The 23,040-nt window shown below is 40.1% G+C and overlaps 2 protein-coding genes across 5 annotated transcripts in view; one reads left to right on the top strand and one right to left on the bottom strand.

Moving 5' to 3' along the window:
• Positions 1-14,164, top strand: part of ikbkb (inhibitor of nuclear factor kappa B kinase subunit beta) — a 21,771-nt gene extending 7,607 nt beyond the window's left edge. The window contains exons 4-22 of the mRNA XM_044376126.1: positions 1,527-1,647; positions 2,359-2,428; positions 4,657-4,745; positions 6,037-6,126; positions 6,204-6,328; positions 6,913-7,020; positions 7,116-7,245; positions 7,634-7,828; positions 7,931-8,045; positions 8,430-8,553; positions 8,643-8,794; positions 9,076-9,137; positions 9,250-9,350; positions 9,664-9,713; positions 9,812-9,911; positions 10,951-11,098; positions 11,432-11,529; positions 11,830-11,923; positions 12,074-14,164. Of these exons, the coding sequence (XP_044232061.1) occupies positions 1,527-1,647; positions 2,359-2,428; positions 4,657-4,745; positions 6,037-6,126; positions 6,204-6,328; positions 6,913-7,020; positions 7,116-7,245; positions 7,634-7,828; positions 7,931-8,045; positions 8,430-8,553; positions 8,643-8,794; positions 9,076-9,137; positions 9,250-9,350; positions 9,664-9,713; positions 9,812-9,911; positions 10,951-11,098; positions 11,432-11,529; positions 11,830-11,923; positions 12,074-12,133 (2,032 nt within the window). The 3' untranslated portion in view covers positions 12,134-14,164. The remainder of the gene's footprint in view (positions 1-1,526; positions 1,648-2,358; positions 2,429-4,656; positions 4,746-6,036; positions 6,127-6,203; positions 6,329-6,912; positions 7,021-7,115; positions 7,246-7,633; positions 7,829-7,930; positions 8,046-8,429; positions 8,554-8,642; positions 8,795-9,075; positions 9,138-9,249; positions 9,351-9,663; positions 9,714-9,811; positions 9,912-10,950; positions 11,099-11,431; positions 11,530-11,829; positions 11,924-12,073) is intronic.
• On the bottom strand, positions 13,658-23,040 carry vdac3 (voltage-dependent anion channel 3). Of its 4 annotated transcripts, XM_044376129.1 has the most exons (11): positions 22,933-23,040; positions 20,015-20,133; positions 18,035-18,106; positions 17,754-17,803; positions 17,254-17,256; positions 16,601-16,753; positions 16,398-16,450; positions 16,027-16,254; positions 15,667-15,817; positions 14,834-14,891; positions 13,658-14,749 (listed from the first exon to the last, which is right to left on the bottom strand). In XM_044376129.1, the coding sequence occupies exons 2-11, from the start codon at positions 20,127-20,129 to the stop codon at positions 14,658-14,660; spliced, it is 975 nt and encodes a 324-aa protein (XP_044232064.1). In that variant the 5' UTR covers positions 20,130-20,133; positions 22,933-23,040; the 3' UTR covers positions 13,658-14,657. The 4 variants fall into 4 exon arrangements, with proteins under 4 accessions (XP_044232064.1, XP_044232065.1, XP_044232067.1 ...); XM_044376130.1 differs by lacking the exon at positions 17,254-17,256; XM_044376132.1 differs by lacking the exon at positions 20,015-20,133 and having other exon boundaries at positions 22,933-23,036.

Genomic DNA, 23,040 nt, shown 5'->3' with positions numbered 1-23,040 from the left:
AGTGTTTTGTCATTTGCTGGTACAATCTCGAAAATAAAACCATTTCTTTCCCTGTCCCAGTTTAACAAGTGTGTTGTTTTCAGACAGACGTGGTCATGACCACAAACCTCCCATGCACCCACGCTAAACTTGTGGAAAAACCACAGGGCATGGGGACACATACAAGTCAACCTACCATTATACTATTACAGCCACTTAACACAGATGTACACATGCACAAATACTGAAAAACACATCAATTTCACAATGTTTTGGAGCTCGTACACATGTTTATAGAGCTGGTATTACCATTTACTTTTTAAATTTCTTGGTTGCTGAATGTTGTAGTCGAACTTTACTGTAAGAAAATTAAAATACTGCAATGCAATCTCATGCAGGTTCACTAGTTCATCTTACACGCTCCAACACTTTCTTTTTTACGTCAGTCTCACAATATGACTACACTGCGATCATTTAGGTTTGTTAAAGAGGCCACTAATGTGTCTAAGCACTTTGATATGCAATAAAACAAACACGTTAATGAATTAATAACCTTTCAGCTTGTTATTCTAGTGCTGACTACTATCTCCTGCTATTGCAGCTGTTACAACTGATTACACTTTCTGCAATGTTGTGGTCACAGTGTAAACCATTTTCCTGGTAATTTTTCTGGTATCTGTTTGAGTTTGTTATCTTTATATTTCTCCTTTGCTTTTGTAGACAGAGCCTGACCGTCAGGAACAGGTTGTTTCAATCAGAGTTACAAAACTGTAAAAAAAAATGGGAAACAGTGACGTCAAAAGTAATAGAGACAAAGAGGGAGTAGAGGAGTGAAATTGATTTGTGATGAAATAAGAATTATGTATACTTTGGATGAATAGGTTTGTATATAATTGTGAAAGTGTGTAATATTAGATAAAATTGTTGGCACTGCGATGGTGATAAGCTGTAAGAAAACAGAGATTAAAGGCTGCATCTCTGATTGCAGGAAAAATTGATAAATTATGTTACAGTTGGTCCAGGTCAGGTTCCCAACCTGGGGGTGGGGACCCATCGGGGTGTCACAAGAAAAATCTGAGGGGTCATGAGAGGATTTTGCTGGACAAAATCATATTTATTTTTTCAGACTTTGCTCTTGCATTTGCTTTTTTCTTGTGAGTTACTGGATGATTTTACATCTTCAGGCCTCTATAACCTATTCAAATAAAAGAAAAATAAATCACTTAAAGGTTGATATATACAACCAGAGTTGCAAGTAGATGTTTTTTTAATGGATCTCAAGCCAAAAAAAGTTGGGAACCACAGGTCTAGATCTAGATTTTAAAATTTTGCAGTGATTTTCTTTAATCATCATATCAATTTCAACATCAGTTTCAGTGGACTGTATTACAGCTCTGACCAAGTGCAGCACAAACTACCTCCTTTATACATCTCTGGCATCTATTATGGCAGCCCTTTGCATTTTGATTAGATTATGTATCAATTCATATCCCAGTAATGATAAAGATGCGGCCCCGCTAACTGTCTGCTCGTCTTTACTTCCTCAGGTTGGATCATGTTAATGTGGTCGCAGCGAGGGAGGTTCCTGAGGGAATGCAGAAACTCGTGGCCACCAATGACCTGCCACTGCTGGCCATGGAGTACTGCCAGGGAGGGGATCTGAGAAAGGTACAAGTCTGTGTGTTTGTGTGTGTGTGTGTGTGTTGGTGTGAATGTGTTTAGGACACTGGACAAGAGCCCAGAGACCTTTGAGGGGGGCCACCCCTCAAAGGCAATGGTAGGGGAAACACTGGAACCCAACCAAGTATGCAGCCTGAGGCGATAGACAGTATTGGCACCAGGCAGCCATCAGAAGAGGAAAATGCCAACCATCACAAACCACAATGTCATAAAAATTTTAAAGCATCCCAGATGGTCAAAAACTAAGCAGATTAAGTGGTTACTGGTGACAGAAAAAAGAAAAACAGCACCATCCTCTTTTGTCATGCCTGCCACAAGTTTCCAGCAGTGGAACAAATTAAATATATTGTTAAAAGTGAAACAAATCAAAACCTTAACCACAAAAGTATTTATTTGTAAATTTCCAAAACTTTTTTAGTTTCTTAAAATATCTCCCGAAAAATGTCTTGTAAAAAAAGTCCTGACAGAGTGAGAGAGAGAGAGTACAATCTGAGTCTGTTCATGACCTCCAATGAATGTCAGATCCCTCAGAAACATAATGCACTCAATGGACGGAAAACAGCTGTTTTAAAGAAGATTAAAAGAGGACATACTCTAAGAGGACGGATTAATATGAAACAAGCTCTGTGTTGATCTTTCTTCTCTGTGTTTACGTTAAGCAAGTCAAATGTCAAATGTCTTTGCTTGTGCTCTCTGCAGTATCTGAACCTCTTGGAGAACTGCTGTGGAATGAGGGAGGGCTCTGTTTTGATTCTGCTACGAGACATTTGTGAGTATCCTGTTCAATCTCCACCTGCAATGTGACTATTGTTAAGTTTTAACTCGTGGATGTGAGAATGACAGATTTATTATGTGATTGATTATGTGATTGAATGAGCTGGCAGCGTGATTAGTTTCCTCTATTACGGAGAAGGTGGTGTGACGGGTATCATGATGTCACCGATGAACCTAGACCACAAATCTTAGTCACCATGGCGATAGCTCACACTGGGGCAGAAGCATACGTCAGCGATCGGACACTCGCATTCTCTCTCACAAACATAATGTAGGAACAGTCGCATCAACTTTCACTATGTGTCTCACTGTATAAACAAATTCAAGAGAGGAAACATATGGTATGGAGCACAGTATATCGAGTGTGGCGAGAAGAATAGTAAAAACCCACACACACACATGTGACACATGTGGACACACACTTCCACAGAAACTCCTTTTCCTGTGACCCATTGGTGGGCATTTCCTGATAATGAGTGATCCCTTCAAACTGCTTCACCAGCTAGGGTAAAGAAACAAGCATGCACACCCACACCCACAAACTCTCTGTCTCTATCACACACACACACGCACACACACACACACACAGAGTTACGTGCCCAAAGGTTATGATTTCCTCTGGGTTGAACATTCATTGCCAGCAAACACACTAGTCACACTTTGACGCACAATTTAATTGACCTAATCACATAATCTGTCAAACGTTAACTTCATGTTGTACACATTAAACGCTACAGCATGTTTACAGTCATAGTTTTATGAGTCTTACTAAAGTGCGACTTCACAACAGCCGAAAATCTTGCGCTTGCTGACCTCCAAATGGCCTGATCTCTCACCTTCCTGCAGTGAGATAGAAGTGTACTCCAGGGGAGTGTCAGTACATCATGACATCACTGTCCGGTGTGGCACATTTTGCTCAGTTGGTGTCATGTGAACAAAGGAAATTTTGTCACACGGTGACAGGTGGAAACTGGAATGCTGTATGACATTAGATGTAACAACATCGGGCAAATGATAAGGACTCTGGATAATAGACTCAGTGAACACAGAAACAGATGATATCAGATGTTTTAAAGGCTATAAAATGTAATATAGTCATAATCTTATTCTCTTATCAGTTTTATTAAAGAGCCCATCAGTGACGTTGGGTTTTGTAACCTGAAACTTTCAATCAGAGAAACACTGCTTTTCAGCTCGGTGTAAAGTTACTCTTTAAGGATGACCGGTGTATTTGCACTATTGACATCCTTTAATTTAGTCGTGCTTGTGGTTTGAATAAATCAGTCAACTAAAATACTCCTACGGTTTCCTTCTTGAGCAGCCTGTAGCGGGAAGAACATGTTGCCGCCAGCTGTTCTCTCTGGACTTGACTGAGCTTGTTTTTACTACAGGAGATAGAAAAGTTTATCTCACCTTAAATAATAATACAAATGAAAATAGTATAATGTCTACGTGCTGCTTTAATGTTTATCATTTGAACATGAAAGTTTGGAAAAATCTTTCACTTAACTAACTTTTTTTCGCTTTCAGAGCTTCAGAGCTCACGGCCGTCCTCAGTGGAGGGAGTTTGCTCGGTTGTCATCATGTGAACGAAATTATGGAAATTCAGTCACATGATAACAGTTAGAAAGCTGGAGTGGTGTATGATATCACACACAAGATAATCAGTCAAATGATAATGACTCAATTAAGACAGAAGACAGACGACATCACGTGACAGAAGTTCCATATTTAGGTCACATGATGACAAACGAGCTAGTGTAACATATGCCTCTTGCATGTTACATTAAATACATTAGTTGTGCTTTAAATGGTCACTATGTCTAACAGCAAAATCTTTTAATGTAGAATATATATTCAGTATTTCATTATTTTATGCTGTTATCTTATATTTAATATTTAATACTTGGCTACATAGTATCCAAGGTAACGATGCAGCTATAAACTGTGAGGCTAATATAGTCCCCCGTTACACTAGCTCAATGAAAACTGAGGTAACTCCGTCCACCGCAGAGGCTGTGAGATGTGATTGAAAGCTCCAGAATAGCTTGTCAAACTCTGGTCGTATATCAGAGTAAGCTGTAAATCTTTTCCAGGTTTTATAATGAATGACTGAATGAATTTTGATTTTGTGTCAGACTGTACCAACTCTAGTTCTAAACTGGTCTTTTCCCCTGTTTCTTCTTCTTCTTCTTCCACCGTATATCTTCTTTCCTCCCTCAGCATCGGCTCTAACCTACCTCCATAAGAAGAGAATCATCCACAGAGATCTGAAACCCGAAAACATTGTGCTGCAGCAGGGCGAGAAGAGAGTGAGTTAAACACCCCCTGAACCATCTTGTTATGACAAATATACCCAAACCACAACAAAGAGATCATACACAGGCAATTTGTCTTTATGTGGGTTGTGTGGGATAAGTCTCTCTCTCACATCCATATATTGCTGCGCTGAATATTTAATGTGGAAAACTCAATCCTTCAACTTATGCCTGCAAACTTACATGGAGCTTTTGGGCTTGCTTTGCTCTTACCTTCCTCTCTTTGGGCCCCTCTTTGTTTTGTTATGTTATATAACAAATCACAACATGTCTCCCTCCAGCCTGTAACGGCATGCAGGAAAATGAAGAACATATATAACTGAGGCCAGACATATTAAAGAGGTTATATAATGCATGTTTATGCACACTGCTGTGTTTATAGAAACTGAACCAAACAAACTTAAGCAGTCAAGTTTATATTTTTCGTGATCACTTGTTTTTGTCTACAGAAACACATCCAATATACTGACAAATGGGGTGATAAAGAAGAATGTACACAATGAGAAGTTGGCAAGATGGGTGCATGAATACTAGCTGTCTCTCTGTTGTCTCTGCAAATTTATCAATAACTTGTGAAATACTGTTTGAGTCGGATCTGCATTTATCAAATTGTTTCGCAAAGCCAGAGTGATGACTATTGAGTAAGATCGTGGCTGATAAGACACAAGACAACATCAGTTAAAAGACTCTGACACTCATTTATGAACTGAAGTTGCAAAAATACACCATACGCAAAATGCAATGGAAAAGCACATCAACAGTAAAACTGACAGTCAAGCTGATCTCAGAAAACCAAGATATCTTGAAAAAAGAGAGAAAAAACTGCTGAGAAATTGCGATTGACTTTGGAGCTTGAAGTGTTCTTCTGGAGCTCTACAATGAAACTGATTGGAAAAATGAAATGAAAAATGAAAAATGCTGAAAAAACTATCCAGATGAAACTATTTGATCAAGATGTCTCACTGATTATAATGGGGTTTACTACAAGAGGATAATGAGGATTTGATAGCTAAAGAAGATCTGTTGCATGAAGGCCTTGTCTGATATGATCCTGTTGCCACAGATTCCAAATAGTTCTTATGTATATCTGGGTTTGGTTTTTAATGAAAATTTGTGCTTTACAGAGGGAATAAAAGTAATGGCAGAATCAGCAGAATTGCATCAGAAGTTGATTTCTGCTCATGTGTTCCTGAATCTTCCAGGATTTAAGTTATAAAATAGTTATTATAGGATAAAATTATACCAATAACATCTTTTTTCTTCTCACTCTCATACCTAATCTTAGTTGATCCACAAGATCATAGATCTCGGCTATGCTAAAGAGCTGGACCAGAGCAGCCTTTGCACGTCATTTGTGGGAACACTGCAGTACTTGGTAAGTGACAAATTTTCCACCTGACTTTCCTTGTTGTACTCTTGACGGTTACAGCTGAACTTACTTCCATGTTTCAGGCTCCAGAGCTCATTGAGAGGCAGAAGTACACGGTCACTGTGGACTATTGGAGCTTTGGGACTTTGGTGTTTGAGTGTATTACAGGATTTCGCCCCTTCTTACCAACCTGGCAACCAGTTCTCTGGTAGTACAACCTTTTACAACTTCCTTTATCTGAACCAAATTAATGATTTGTTCAAATCATGGGGGGCTGACGTCATGTTTTTGCAATGTTCTTTCCTGAATAACGATGAAACGTGTTCAAATTTCTGGGATCTCTTTTTCTTTTTTATGGGTTTGGCACCTCTTTAGTCTAGCTGTTGCAAAATAATCTGAACAGTGATGTTTTGGAATGTTAAGCAATGATAAGCTTGATTCCAGATAAGTGTTATTGTTACGTGACTTGATCTTAACATACGAGAAATATATAAATAAACAATGCATCACAAAGAATTGCAGGATACGTGGCTTGTGCCAAGCTCAGTGAACCTTGTTTCGTTTGGTAATATGATTTATGAAATATGTGACACTCTGGGGGACCTGTGTTACAAAGCGGAAAATGACCCTCCCATTATTGCAGAAATGCAGGTTCAGTTCCCGGCACGTAACCGGAGGAATTTACAATGATACATTTATAGGATAAGATGGGAAAAAAACATTACATACATTTACAAATGGAAAAAGTTAAAAGGGGTTTCCTTTCATATAATCCATCTCCATCCTTTTTAGGCACAATAAACTGAGATTGAAGCAAGATGATGACATCGTTGTCTATGAGGATCTGGCGGGGGAAGTCCGCTATTCCAAACATCTGCCGCAGCCCAACAACCTCAACAGGTGATTTTATCTGTGACAGACACACACGTACACATATGAACGCTCTCTCCTCACTTTAATGATCTCAGTCTAACTTGTCAACCGGGTTTCAACAGTCTGTTGTTAGAGAAGCTGGAGAGGTGGCTGCAGCTGATGCTGAAGTGGTCTCCTCAGGAGAGAGGCAAAGACCCCGAAACCACACCCAGCAACTGCTTCTCCCAGCTGGAGATCATACTGCAGCTCAAGGTTAGATTGTTTGTTTGTTCATTTATTTGCACGAATATTGAAATAGAAGATAAAATATAAAAAGTCAGATAAAAATTTAAAACGGGTTAAAACACAAGGAAATATACATACAATCACAAGAGATGTGCAGGCAGAGCCAAAAAGCCAAAAGGATCATTCAGTTTGTCCTCCATGTGGACACATAGTCTGTCTGTTTTTGCCAAACAATGAGGACACTATATGCAAAGACAACATTTTAACTTTCAAAGTTTTTTACACAAGTGTTTTGAATTTGATTAAATTTGAGGGAATGATGCATCTTTTTTGATTGGCATTATTTTGGGAGGATGGCTGCTTTTATGTTCTGTCTTCAGTGTGCTCAACCAAATTTCTCCTTCCTTCCCCTCAGCTGGTTCATGTCCTGAACATGATGTCCGCTAAGATCCTGACATACTCAGTCTCGGATGATGAGACTGTTGCTGACCTGCAGCTGAGGATCGAAAAAGACACCAACATCCCTGCAGCCAACCAGGAGCTGCTGCTGGAGGCAGGATTAGCCTTGGAGCCTCATGGACTGGCCACGCAGTGCGCCATAGATTACACAGTAATATCTAACATCAACACCTCACACATAAAACTGGTACAGAATATCCAACAACATAGTGTGATAATGCACTGAGTTATAATATTATGTTTGTGTTGACAGGAGATAGACGGGCGACGGACAGACTTGCCTCTGGTCTTCCTGTTTGATCGCTCCTCTTGCAGTTATGAGCCCCAGTTTGCACCTCGAATCCTCCCTGAAAACATCCGCTTTGTCCGTGAGTTAACAACTACTCATCTTCAGTGCTGTTTATCTTTCTTTTTCTCAGTTAATTTCATTGGAAACTGCCTTATCGGTTAAAACACTATTGCCTTACAACTATTAAGTATGCATCACCAATGTGTGTGTGTTTAAACCACACGCACACATTGGTGATATAATGAGAAAAAAACATTGTGCTGCTACAAATGTTTTAGAACAAAATTTGAAATGTTTTTGCTTTATGTGAACCACAGTTTTTTTATGCTTGTACTGAAAAGCTGAAATGCTTCCAGGTTTTAAGACTACAAACTTTCATCCTCAGTTGAATAGAAGGAAAAAATAATATTAAACATCCTTTTTTCTTTTCTTATTATGTGTTTTGTCTTTTTCTTTCTAACAGAAACGGACCCTAAGCACCTCCTGGCTTACAGCCCCCTGAGGAGGACTTGCGGCCAGGCATGGCACACAATCCGCTCCCTGAAGGAAGACTGGCAAAGACTGCAGCAGGGACAGAAAGCTGCCATGTAGGACACACACACACACACACACACACACAGATATATGATGTCTGAAACACACATTTATCAACACATTTCTTGTCCTCTTTTTTCAGCATGAGCCTACTGAGACACAACTCTTCACTGTCCAAACAGAAAATTGAGATGGTGTCTATGTACCAGAGACTCATGGCCAAGCTGGACTTCTTCACCACCAGCCTTCACATAGATATGGATAAATACCAGGAGCAGACAACCACCGGGATCGGTACTGTGTTACAAAATCATATTGGTAGATAGTAAATGACTAAAGGAAGTCACCTGTCACTACACCTGTCAAAACTGCATTCACTCAGTTTTTGTAGCTGTCATGACTTTATGTCATGAAATCTGAAATGAGATTGCAGATTTGAAATAAAGAATCTGTCATACATTTATAGCTTAATTTGGATGTTTCATCTCAGGTTGAAAATGCACAAAAAATGTATCCAGACTTGAATGTGTAGAACAACTCAGTTTGACTAATGACAGTCTTTTTACATCCTCTAGCCTCTGAGAAACTCCTGGGCGTGTGGAGAGAGATGGAGCAGACTGCTGTGAGCTGTGGTCAGGTAGACTTGTGTGTGTGTGTGTGTGTGTGTGTGTGTGTGTGTGTGTGTGTGTGTGTGTAAGGTTTATTCAGATGTGCCTAAAAAAGACTGAAACCCATATGTGTGTGTCCAGGCCAAGGTGAGTGAACTGGAGGAGGAGATGATGCAGCTACAGCCAGACATAGTGGATGTGCAGAGACAGCCGTGGAGGAGCGGGGAGGCACTGGACACGCTGTAAGTCTGAAGCAAACTTAATAGTAAAAACAATAAAAACAACAGTAAACAAACAGTAAACAGGTCTATTGATTGATTAATATATTATAAAATACAACATAGAGGTCCATCAACCATTTGACAAGATGGAGACAGGCATTCATTTCCTGACATGAACAAAATAAACAAAATAATGACTAAACATAGATGACTGAATCTTAAGAACAAACGATTTATAAAATATTTTTAGGAAGTACTCAAGATCACATCAAATAAGACAGCAAACACAAAACACTGCTTCTTGAACTGCTCTCCTCCCCTCTATGATCCTCAGTGAAGGAAAGGCCATGGAGCTGTTCCGCAAACTGAGAGAGAAACCCAGAGGTTTGGATTTTTCATGCATCTTTTCACTTGTTACTTAACACTCGTCATGGTGTGTCTGTGTGAAAATAAACCTACTTTTATGTCCTTCCCCTGCTCAGACCAGCGGTGCTCAGGGGACAGTCAGGAGGTGGTGCGTTTGGTGGTTCAGGCTGTGCAGTTCTACGAGAGGAAGCTCAGAGACTTCTACACACACCTCAGGTACTCGCATACAACACACTATACACACTATACAGTTTAACTCCAGTACAAGATCATGTACAGTAGAACAGGGCACACGTTACATTGCAGAAATCATACGAGGAAGAATAACTCTTAAAATATATCCTTGTGAATCCTGAGCAGCTCTGTGGAATGTGTCTATCTGCATAAAAACTGAAGCAAACAGGAAATACTTTTCTTTTCCTGTCAATGCACAGTATTTTGAACTCCCTGTACTACCAACACAGTTATCACGCAACCTTCTGAGTTGTCAGATGACGCGGACGTTTGGAAGTCCTTAACATGGATTCTTTCCGATCGTTCCCACTCATTTGACAAGTCAAGTCAAGTTGACTTTATTGTCATTATGCAAGCATGAACAAGAACGAAACCGCATTTGCATCGACCTCAAACGGTAGATTTGTATTCAAAGAAAAGCATGAAATGTTACTGTGACATCTGTGAACGTGATTAGCAGTCACGGTGCTTTTTCTGCCAAGATTAGTCATAATGTCTGTTGAGAAGTCTCTGACAGAGAAGAGGTATATTTGGAAAAAACTAAAGTGAAAACACCTGTGCTGGTGGATCACTGCTGTGTGGGGGCTGAAATTACTTAATTACATTTACTATAAATGTGATGGCTACGTATACAGCAAAACATTTACAACCCTTAATGAATGGCATGCCAACATTTATAACTTTAGATTTGATGGCTTATTATAAAGTGTAAAAAGTCACAAACCTTTATTAGTGAAAGCTTTTCATTTTTTTACACAAAGTCATCAGGTCTGCAGTTATAAATGTTCCTCTAGATTAGAAGGTAGAGGATCAAATAACCTTTTAGAGGTTTAAATGTGTGTTCACAACATGTTTTTTCATTTATTTTTTATTTCCGTATTGCTACAATTTATTATTTTAACCTACTTTTAACCTACTAGTCGACCATAAAAGATGATTTATTAGAAACTCGTACAGACAGTAGTGACAAGCGTGTGTGTGTCTGTGTGTGTGTGTGTGTGCGTGGGTGGGTATTTTGCAGTAAAACAGCGTTATGCCGTCAGCGCGTGATGGAGCTGCTGCCAAAGGTTGAAGGTGTGGTGCAGAGAATGGCAGAGAGCGAACAAGTCCTGATGAGTCTGCAGGAAAAACGACAGAGAGAGCTGTGGAACCTGCTCAAAGTCGCCTGTGTGAGGAAACACGAACTGCACACAGACACTGAATATAATTAGATATTATGAATTTGGTTTCCATAAACTATGATCACAGAACAGCAGCATGTCTGCACATGAAGACAATTTCTCTTTGATTGAATATATTTAATGTAATTCTCAAGCACATCTGTTTCTGTTCCAACATAATTCATTTGAAATATCTTCTCTAATTGAAAATAGTTTAGATGTTAAAAATCCAAATACCAAAAGCTTAGTTGTTAATAATTTGGTTCTTCATATCATCCGGAACAAACAGATGACGTATACTGTGTTAATTAAGATTAAAGTGCATCCTCTTTTCTTCTGTAGAGTAAAGTTCGCAGCCCGGTAAGTGGGAGTCCTGATGGATTACGAACCCCTTCTTCAGTACCGCCTCTTCTGACGCCCAGACACAGTTTACAGCAGTTGTGAGTGCACACACACACACACACACACACACAGTGTTGTTCTCACTGAGGGTCCAAGGCTCATCCATTCACGCCCAAACTGTCACGAAAACACATAACTTCCCAACCTCATTATTTTGTTATTTAACAAGCTGGGGGAGTTTTCTTTGTATACTGATGATGATGATGACTTTAGGCTTGCCTTAACACGCTCCGCCGCCAACCTTTCAGAGGTCACAAAAACATTTTCTGTACATACATAGATTAATTTATCAGAAATGTGACTAACATGCACATGAATCGCTTTGGGTGCGTCTGCAGTGATGAGTCTCTTGTGGAGGAGAGCAGGACATTCGAGAGTCGTCTCCAGAGTTTGCTGCATGACACCATCCAGGAATCAGACAGCAGTATGGAGGTAATGTACATAATCACACTCCCTCACATCAAACTGCAAAGTCCTCTCTTCTCCTGCTCTCACACTGCCATGCAGCTGCCTTTTTCTGAGCTATGTGTGATGACTATTATTACTTAAGGCTAAAAACACCACCCGTTGTTTTTGTCCTAGATGCTGAGGGAGTGGACGTGGCTGCGTGGAAGCCAGAATTTTTCCAGTGACCTCTCGTAAATTGGGATCCAGTGTTTGCTTACTCGCTGTACTCTACTGCCTCTGTGTGGATGGGATGTCGAATTACATTGAGGTTGTGTTGGCAGCTGTTCTGTGGATGTCACCGTTTATGAGCTAGTGATAGCTGCTGGCAGATATTTGCTTTGTGAGATTAGGCAGTGAAGGTAAACATACTCACGAGTCCTGTCTGACTTTGTAAAACAGAAAAATTATATCCAGTCTGTAGAGCACTGAAGCAAATTCTCTGATTGTGATAAGTATCAGAAAAATGAAATTATTTATTTACCAAACTGTAGTTTCAACAGAACAAGTAATGCTTTTAGGTAAAAATTGTACTTCATCATGCCCAGATCAAAAGAAATCTGTTTTTAAAATCTCAATCAGCACATTCCTACAGTGTTAACATACGGTATGAGAAGAGGACTGCAGACTTTACAAAGCTTCAAAATGAATCTCTCTTAACACAGTGACCTTAAACACATTTTACATTTTATCTTGCGCTCAATACGAGAGTCCGTGACCATAATTACTGTGCTACCAAAATGTTATGTCGCTTTGTGTCATATGGGACTTCTATCAGGAATCTACATATTTTATTTTTAAGATGCATGTACATCCAGCACAAGTAAAAAATTGGGTTTCAGTTATATTCTGAAGATGTCTTGGACTTGAATTGTGCACCTAAATGTAAATGTTTTCTATATATGTCTCGTTGGACCATCATTTGTTAGCACAAAGTCTGCATTTTAATTCAGTAAGACAATCATTAATGGGAGGCTACCGCTATATGCCGAATGACTGTATGAATGTGATTATTTTTTTTATTTAGGTGGACACACCTGTACAATATGATGCGTTCCAGTAGCCCTGCAGTAAATACCGCTTTGTTTGGACATATTATGACATTAAATCAGAGGAAAGACAAAACAAACAGAAAATCTCACCAGTATCTGATGATTTATATAGATGACGTACAATCTAAAACCTGATTTTGAAACATTTCATTTAACCGAGACAATGAAACATTAAGACACAAAACTGGGTCAGATATTGTAGCTAAAGTGTGGAAACTGCTACAAAGGTGATTAACTTCGTTTTAATAATTTGCTCTGTCCGTTATATGTGAATCAGTGTGTGCTGGATATCATTACTACCGCTTCACGACTTCATGATTTGGCTCCTAAGCTGCACCTCTTGGAGATAATGTACTCGTCTTAATCCCAACTATTGGAACAAACCTTTACTGCATATAGATTATATACATAAAGTGATGGGAGATGTTACATGTTGTGCCTGTGATATTCTGTTGTCTATATGTGTATTGAATGTTTGATAGCTGTTAAGACTGCAATAGTGTCAGAAAATAGACATTTCATGATTTTTAAACAAAGTTGAATTTTGTATCTTGAATACAGTGTTTTATTGTACTAATTTGACTACTTTCTGTTTTTCTGGGAATGATGTCAACCAAAAAAAAAAAAAAACACCAGAAAAAATACATGACTCGTACAGATGAATAAATGATAGTGTTTGACATTTCTTTATTCCATTAATTCAATAAAATCAGTTTGAGGTCCTAACTGTTGGCTAACTTTCCTATACAAAGCACAGCACAGGTAAAGTGAGATGTAGTGGTAAAGGTTGAACAGGTACAGGACACAAAACGAGACAAAGAGGTGACACAGAAATCCAAATTGCCATCGGCCCCTTTTTTTTTAACCAAACAGGAACCTGAAAAATAGACATTTAGGCAACTGAAGGTTCACAGCTCATAACTGTGTTACTGAGGTTAAACGGTGGAATCAAAGTCTGAGAAGGATCAGCTACTCTTTGTCTGTTGTACTGAAGTCTCTTCAGCTTTTACTGCATCCGTTTACAGTCGCTGTACTTGTCAATGTGACAACGAAAAGTCAAAAACTTCCCTCTAGCCTTGAAAGCATGCAACAAAACCACGATCTACCGGAACACGCATCCTCTAATAATCTAATTATTCTGTCTAAAACCCAAATATATCTGAACAAACTGAGCTGACCACGCAGTCAAAAATAAATCTGGTGCTTTAAATCTCATTTTCAGAAAGAATACAGACATATCTGAGACACAAATGCTATAGTGAGAGTGCACTGGTGATAAGTAGCACATTATTTGGAAAAAATGGATGACTTGGCATGACTTTGCTACTGACAGCTCTGTTGTTTTGCTGTATTCTGATAGTATTTACTCCAAAGTTGGTTGTGGAATCTGTAAATAATGGGAAATGTAAAAGTAACTAACACAAATTTATGCTTGATTCCTTTTAAAATAACAGTACTGGAGGTCTTGGGGTTGCAAGGTTAAGGCCAAAGAATGTGTGTGCGGACTGTGTCTGCGTGCATGTATCTGTGTGCGTGCGTGTGTGTAGGACTCAGAGGGAAGATGTGTTTAAGTGTCGCTGAGTGGACCTTTGAGGTGTTGTCACATTTGGGCTCTTTATTCTTCTCCTATGTTGCTTTCCTCTCTTCCTGTCTGTCCTCACGCCAAATATTTATGCCTCCAGCTCGAAACCCATGCCGACCTTGTGTCCGCCACCGTTGACGTTCTTTCCGTCAACCAGAGCTGAGAGAGTGAGCTTCACTCCTGCAGGGAAGATTATGTATCAGCTATGCCATGTCTATGCACTGTTATAGAAAACAGCAACAAAGAAACAAGTGATAAACTAACCTGGCCTGAGGGTTTGTGTGTATCCAACTCCAACGAGGCAGGCGTTGTTAACTTTGGCCTGTGAGGAGAAACAAAACACCATGAACATTTGAGCTAAACATGGACACAGCATTAAATCATAAAATCAAAACAAAAAGAGGGAATTTGGCACTAAAAAGACTGTAACTTTGGAAGATACTGACTTGATTTGACTAATTTGGACGGCTGAAGCCTCATTTTATCTTCAAATAAACTTTCAAATACATTTTTTCACAGATTGAGGCTTGTGGATTTTGTTCCCCATCGCTTACATTGTAAGTGCATTATGGAGGGATTTTCTAATGGTCAGAATGAACAAGAGGAATGATTATGGCAAGAAAAACATGTCAATGTTCGTTTGGGCACCTGACTATTGTTTTAGGACCTATCCTTTAAGAGACTTGACAGACAGGAACTGGGATGCAGTTACATAATTTGTACCATACATATATACAGATATATCAGTCTGAGGTCAGAAGCTACAGGGGAGTTACCTGATAGCTTAACAGTAAGTAAAGCTGACTGAAATGTGTTTTGTTTTATTTCTCTTTTCCCTGTTCCCTGTCCCATTTTGGAATGTCAGGAATTCTTAAAGGGAAATTTTGCCACGTTTTGTGTGGATGTCCAATCAGCTGTGATGGTAAATGTAGTCAACTGAAGCATTAAATTCCTCAGTGTGTGCAGCCTCTGATACCCAACCTCCAAATGCACTCTGGCTCGAATAAAGAGTTTTCACACTATATCCCTAATTGAGATAGCAAGAGATAAGGTTGAAAATCGGCGAAATGGTCCTGTAACACTAGTCCAGTTCTTACAGACAGAGAGGCGTCCTTATCCAGCTGGTATTTGGCTCCAATTCCAAATCGTGTGTTGTTGCTTCCGGCTGTCCAGGCCAAGTGGACCGCTGTCTCCATGTTGCTGTTCACCTTTTGGTAAATTGAGCCACCAAACTCTGTGCCGTCGTTACTGAAATACAGCAGCAAAACACAGTGTAAGAGCTGAGAGAAACACAAAAAGCAGAGTTCAGGCTGAACTTCATGTTTTCTTTTATAGAAATGCTTCCTCTCCCATTGCTGCCATCATCATCACATCCCTTTGAGGCATTTCTGTAATTATTGGCTACATAAACAAAATTGCCTTTGCTTGACTTTCTTCACTGAGATGTAGTAACTCACACGTTGGTGTGAAGCTGGAAGTCACCAGCCTTGTAGCCCAGGGCGAAGTTGTTCTGGGTGAGCTTAGATTTGGCAGTGTCAAAAGCCAGCTGGTAGCCAGCCAGCCAGCCCTCGTAGCCCAGCACAGCAGCCGCGTGGACGGTGGGACCGGCCATGTCGAAGTCCAGGTCGCAGCCCACGTTGACAAAGTCACGCTTGTAGGCGGTCTTCAGTTTGGCACTCTTCTTGCTACAGAAGATGGCAAGGAAAGGAATAAGAAAGTACATAGCAAAAGTACACTGCATTATTAATATACTGATAATGTACTGTGCATCTGTATTGATTGTTTATTCCCATTGAAAGCTACTTATTATAAACAGGATTGCTCTTACCCGGTGTTGGGCACAAATGACGTGACCAAGCCAAGCTTCAAACCTTTAGCCAGCTACAGACAAGAAGAAATGGAGACACAAAACATGAGCTAAGCTAATGTATATCTTTAAAGCTGTTTCAGGCGAGTAAAGTAAAATCATATGTTATGTCATATGTCATAAGTACTCAATGTTATTTTTATAATGAATGATAATGATGTTACCTGGTCTTCCATGGTGACTTCTGTGGTGAGAGTGTTGTCTGTGTTCCATTTCTGGTTGAAATTGAGACCCAGGTCCTTCACTTTATACTTGGTCTCCAGGTGGCCTCCTGACTTCCCTGTGTCTGTGTTGTTGGAGCCGGAGGTGGAGAACTCCTGCAGGATAAAAAAGGGATGGCGTAATGATGGGGGAGATGGAGATGGAGGTGGAAAATGAGATGGGCAGGGAAGCAGAAAGGCACGTGGGCCACATCAGAGCTCAGCTATAGACACTAGAGGCAAAGATGGTGAGAAAGCATTCATTCTCTGCTCCTCCTCTGCCACACAATCCTTAACAGGTTTGTATGGCTTGTTATCTTTTTTACTCGCTCATCTGAGAATGAGAAGATGAAGAGATGAGTCGGAAAGTGAAAATATAGGAAGGACTTGTGAGGGAGAGGTGGGTTGTGAGTATGTCTTAGTGCTATAATGGCGGCAGCAGCTGTGGGTAGCCGTGCCACTTTAAGACAAGCTACTGCTGCGAAGGAAACTCTTGGTGGAAAGCCTGCACACATCATCTGCACACAAACGCAACTGGTATCACTGGCTTACCCTGCAGTGCACCTGTGTTTAATCATTACATACGCACACACACACACACTCTCTCTCTCGCTTACCATCTGACAGGAACGTCCAAAGAAGAAGCAGAAAAAAGAGAAAAGAGAGAAAGTTGGTGAGAACCACAGAGTTTACAGTACATGCGGCAATTTATCCGTTCACTGGGAAAAAACGAAAGGCAGCGCCAAAGAAAGGGGAAACCTGGGAATTTGGTTTTGTGGAATGTGCTCATTTTGGTTTCACCATGGCAACATGTTTATAGCTACCGAGACAGAGCATGTCTGGAGCTAACTAAACACTCAGTGAAATGCAGCACTTTTTTCCCATCATGATACAATTTGCCGCCTAAAGGAGGAGAGGATGAAACTTGCTGGACAGACAGTGTTACTCTGCTGACTCGGGCTGTTAGACTGATGTCTACTACATGTCAGGCTGCAAACACGCTCTAATATGGCTTGCTGCAAGGCCGTGAGTCAGCCATTTGGTCTACACTGCAGAGTGCTACGAGAGGACATGAATCAAACACATCAGGCTGACATGAGATGACAGCAGTACTTACAACACCACTCTGGGACTTGGTCTTTACATCCAGCTTCAGAACTCCATAGCCTGGGGAGAAAGGAAATTGAGGAAGTTTAAAAAAAAAAAAGGTGAAATAATAACATATCTTTGTGCTGCACAGCGTGACTCTGAAACAGCTGCAGCAAAAATAAACATTTAAAATGACACAAAGAAAACATGTTCTCTAATATCAGTACTGTATCAACACAGCTTCTGACCAAACAGTTACGATGAAACAACAAGTGTTTATATGAACATTAATAGAATTTGTAGACTCACCATAGCCCTTATTGAAGATGTCTTTGGCAGATTTTCCCAGGTCTGAATATGCAGGAGGGACGGCCATTGTGCCTGAGGGGAAACAGACAGGCACGTGAAGTTTCCACAGTTGATTCACGACAGTGAAGCATTCATACATACACACGCTTACATACACATGCATAGTTAAAGGGATACTCCAGCAATTTAGCAATGCACCTCCACAAAGTTGGGGGATTCACAACAGACAAGGGGCAAAATCAAGTTTTTTGGTCCTAGTGTGGGTCATGCTCCAAAAACCCTACATTTAGACCCAAGTAAAGGCCCAAATCTTTCATATTCCTCCAGTTTATATAACAGGTGTTAAAAGGCCCATACTTTTCTTAGGCTCCCTCCAGAGCAACAGAAAATATTATAAGTACTATAAGTTTTTTTTTTCTGGATTACACCCTCCTATGAGGAGCGAGCTGATCTTCACATTTAAAGTCCCTTCTCCACTCAAAAATGTATTTTGATTATTGTTACTTCACTTGGATGTTTGGGCTTCACTGTGCAGACTTCAAAACTATAAGCCTGTTTTCACCTTTATCTACTGAAGAGGTTGGGCCTTTGAGCAGGATTTGTGTCACCACAACTAGTTTGGAGCCAATCATGGTTGATTATGCAACTTACACAAGTGTGATGTGGAAACTTGAAACCTCCAGTGTACAAACACTGGCAACGGACTTAACAGTGAAAGAGGAAAAACCTTTTGTCCAGCAGTTAAACTTTTCAAATATACAAAATTTGCATATTCATCAAGTCTGGATTTTTAAATGAGGGTGAAGAAATAGATGGAATTTTAAGGTTTCTAATGGAGTAAAAAAAACAAACAAACATATTAAACACATTATTTTTCTAAGCAGAGTATTTTTTATGTATCTCACAACATGTCTAGAAGCGATCTTTAAAATCGGAGGAGTGCCCCTTTAAATCAAAATGCTACAACTAAAGCTGCAAACAAATACAAGCCGAACTGCTCTTGTGCACATGAAGCTCTGCACCTTTGTGGTAGCAACACGTAAGTGCTGTATTCATTCGCTCACACATTAAGCAGCACGGGTAGCACTTTCCACTAAATATTTACTTGCAAAAAGAGTCAGTAAACATAGCTGGGAGACCCTCGCCATCTGGAGGAGGCCTGTCTAGGTGCTGGTGATATACAGCTTCACTCCTCCCCCTCCGTCTTCCATGTGAACCCTATTGATTGCCTGGCAGCAGTCCATTAGCAAGCAAAGGAGGCTGTTAAACTAATGGGAGTGATTCTCTACGAGAGAGGGACTAAAAATGTGCAGGAGCAAATATTTTAAAAGACTAACAGAGGAATCTTCTGCATGTCTTTCTACTGTGTTTTTAAAATATTAATAACATCCCTGTAATTCTATGCATGTGAGGAAATATATATAATTTCTATGGTGTGTAAGGAAATAATATGCAAGCAATGGCAGTAGAGCTAACATAAACAGCAGCAGGTTTGGTTAGTCAGCAACTACCAGTCCTGCAATCCACTGCACTGCACCGGGCTTCAGACAGTCATCAGGGTCCCCTGAGTCAGTGTGTGTGTGTGTGTATGTGTGCATAATCCAGTGTGTGTGTAAAGATATTTTTGACAAGGTGACTTTGCAGGAGCATTTAGAATATCCTGCATTCGCTTACAATGTAAAACGGGTTTAATGTCTTCCTACTGACTGTTATTTTCCTACTGCTCCCCTAAATGTTAATCTCACACGTCACATTTTTTTCTGCAAAGGATGGAGAGGGTTTTAGCCGCCTCTATCTGCTAATGCATTTGTGTTTGAGTCAGTGCAGACAATCAAAATGTTGTCACTGGAATCAAACACGATGGAATAGACAAAAGGGTAAAGATGATCTTGGAATCTTTTTGAACAAGATTAATGTCAATCCAGGGACCCTGATGATGCGTCATCTGTCTCTACACATACACACACATCCCCCACTCACCATGTCCCTTGGGTACGTGGTGCTGACATGTCACACATTGGTCTTTGTTCTCTGCCTGCTTGTCTTTTCCTGTCTTGTCCTGATGCACCACACTCTCCACTTTATTCTCTGCCATGTCTCTTCAGATGAAGGGAAATGCAAGGAGGGACAATAGAAAACTTTGGCAAAGTAGTCCTGCACTGTTTTTACCAACAACAGCACAATATGTGGGCTTGTTCTGTAGCTGCTGTGAATATAAGCGTGTTCCTTTAGCATGCAGTCGTAGCTGGCGTCTTTTCTATTCAGAAAACTGGCCAACTATTGCATCACATTGTACAGTATGTGCATAAGCCAACAGATGATGAACGCATGTACTTTGTGCACAACATGCGAACAAGATAAGGTCTGTGTACAGAACCTGTGTGGCACTGAGAGATGGCATTTTTATCAGACAAAGAGCACTGATTAGATGGAAGATTGCTACAAAACGATGATCTGGTACAATGTACACATAATACGAGAGCACAGATAACATAGCACCTTATATTGGATAAGGGTCTGTCCAGACATAACTTCAAGAGCACTTTTAAAAAGCCTATGAGGAGTCATTCACTTCTCTCACGTCACCTATAAGCCAGAGGAGCATAGCCCTATATGTAATCTGTCTCCATATTTAACCTTTGCACATTCAGATGTGGTGTGGTGCTTATGACAGCCATATTCCTCACGTACAAACACCTGTCTATACGTTATAAAATGTGTCAAAGGGTCCTGTCTGTCTCTGTGTTCTGCATTTCTCAAACTCTGCACGCCAGCTGACCTGCATTTTGCTGACTGCGCACAATTCCTGGACTGTCTTTGTCACTTCACCTTCTCAACACTCCTCATCTCTGTCACCACACAGGCCATTTTTGACCCTTTCCCTCCTGGCCTTCATCCCTCAGTCGCAACATTCGGCTCTAAATTTAGCCCCAGTGAACCTGACACTACAACACATGTGACTAGGATTTCAAAATGGGTCCTCCTTCAGGTTCAGCCTATTAAAGCCCCCATAAAAATGAATGTAGGCTGTATCTGTCCTCATTGTACCTCCATGTTGTATGTATATACAGTCACACTCCAACTGCCTCTTGTCCAAATAATTCTGTTCAGCTGCAACCAGATGACGGCCTTGGCCGAGCTCAAAGGTCAAAATGAGACCAATAAACAACAGAAACATGTGAAAGGAAAACCCCCACACAAACAAGATGGTGGGTGCAGCTGTTGACAATCAAACACATACAAATAGTATCTTTACAAATACAAATCTCTGTATTTTTCCAAAAAATGTATGTGTTGGTACAGTTTTATGTGTTTGTAGTAATTTACTTTTAAAACATTGTCACTTGCGAACAAATAAGTAGTTTTGTGAAGGGAGTCCTGAAGAACATATAGTATTTTGTGACGATTTCAACCCATACATTAGAGACCTGGCACTAATATTCAGGTACAGCTGTTAAAAATATGTTTTATATACACAGGAAAATCAGTTTAAATTGCCAATTTTTCAGTTATAATCATAATCATAATGAGCAAATGTACTGCTTACTTAAAAACTGTTACATTTTATATATATAACTGGTGAAAAGCAACCAACTTCTTGTATTTTTTTAAGGGAAACCTGTGTGTTACTGTAGGGCGTTTTTACTTGAAAACTGTCTAATCGATTATGAAAATGTGTGAATTGTTTGTCTTAGACACTAATTAACAGATTGTGAACCAAAAAAAAGAAAACTATAAAACTGTGTAAACAGGCAGTTACCAAACTGTGGTCAAACCCTCTGATAACGTGAAACCAAGACAAGTGTGTGTGTGGCATATAACGGGAGGAATGTGTGAGTGTGAGATAAGGTCAAGTGCAGTCAAGTTACACTAAGACAATTTATAGTTTGAATGTAAAGTGCAATGTTGGTGACGTATTTACTCCACAGTCACTTTCAGTAGACTTGAAGGTGTATAATGACAACAGTTAGACTACTGTTGTCGGTACACACCTGTTATTGTACTGTATTATTATTAATTTAATTTTTCACCTCCAAATGAGGTTAATAAACCCACACACAGTCCTGATTTCAGAACTTTGGATAGCGATCATCCATAGACCACAATCTCCCATTAATAAACATTTAAAAAGTTAAAATAACAAAGGTTTCACGTATTATTCCAAGCTGACCTTGATGTTTTGTTTATATAATAAATATTCACAGTGTAGGTCACTACTGCTCTGTTTATAACAGCTACTCTGCGCTACAGATTGTGTAATTACATAGGAAGGAGAGTGCGTAAAGGTAGCAGTGCCAAAAGATAACAGGCCTCATGTTATGTGGCTGCTCATGGACCTTGTGCTTTTACAAATGAAACGTTTAACAAGATTTCACGTCTCCATGTCCCATAAGCACAAATGAGTGTTTTTTATTTGCCAGATGCGTCCACCTCTGGTTTCCATTGTTCGTGCGTCAGCGAGATGGCTGTTGTGCACCTGCTTACAAACACTGCAAACCCTGACATTTTAAAACACACATACTCTGTATTTTTCATCTATTACATTCTGGATGCTGCCCTGCAAAGATAAAATATTCCACTTTTACAGAGAATAACACCCTCCTCATGCGCCACAGCTATCAGTACTCGCAAACACGTTTTACCCAGTAGACAGATCAATTTAGAGGCAATTTACGTAAGTTGTGAATTTCAGTGAACTGATGGGATGCACAGGCCTAAACTGGCATCAAAACCCTGGCACACCCGCTTGCTGCACTGCCACCCCCTTTATGTGTGACTCATGCCTCACTGACAGTCAGAACGCTCCTGTCAACAGCTAAGAGAAACATGCAGTTAAATCGACATTAAACCATAACTTTTTTGAAAGTAGGATTTTGTAAAAGTGCGTTATTTCCTACCTGTATTTATGGGGCGGAGTGTACAGAGTTTCTGTGCGCTGGTCGCTGCAGCGGGACACCGTGAAGGAGAAAGCAGACGGACACACTGAGCAGGCGCGAGTCAGACCT

This window comes from Thunnus albacares, chromosome 2 (genome assembly GCF_914725855.1).
Source record: "Thunnus albacares chromosome 2, fThuAlb1.1, whole genome shotgun sequence".
Lineage (NCBI taxonomy): Eukaryota > Metazoa > Chordata > Actinopteri > Scombriformes > Scombridae > Thunnus > Thunnus albacares.
This window is presented reverse-complemented; position numbering and strand designations above follow the sequence as displayed.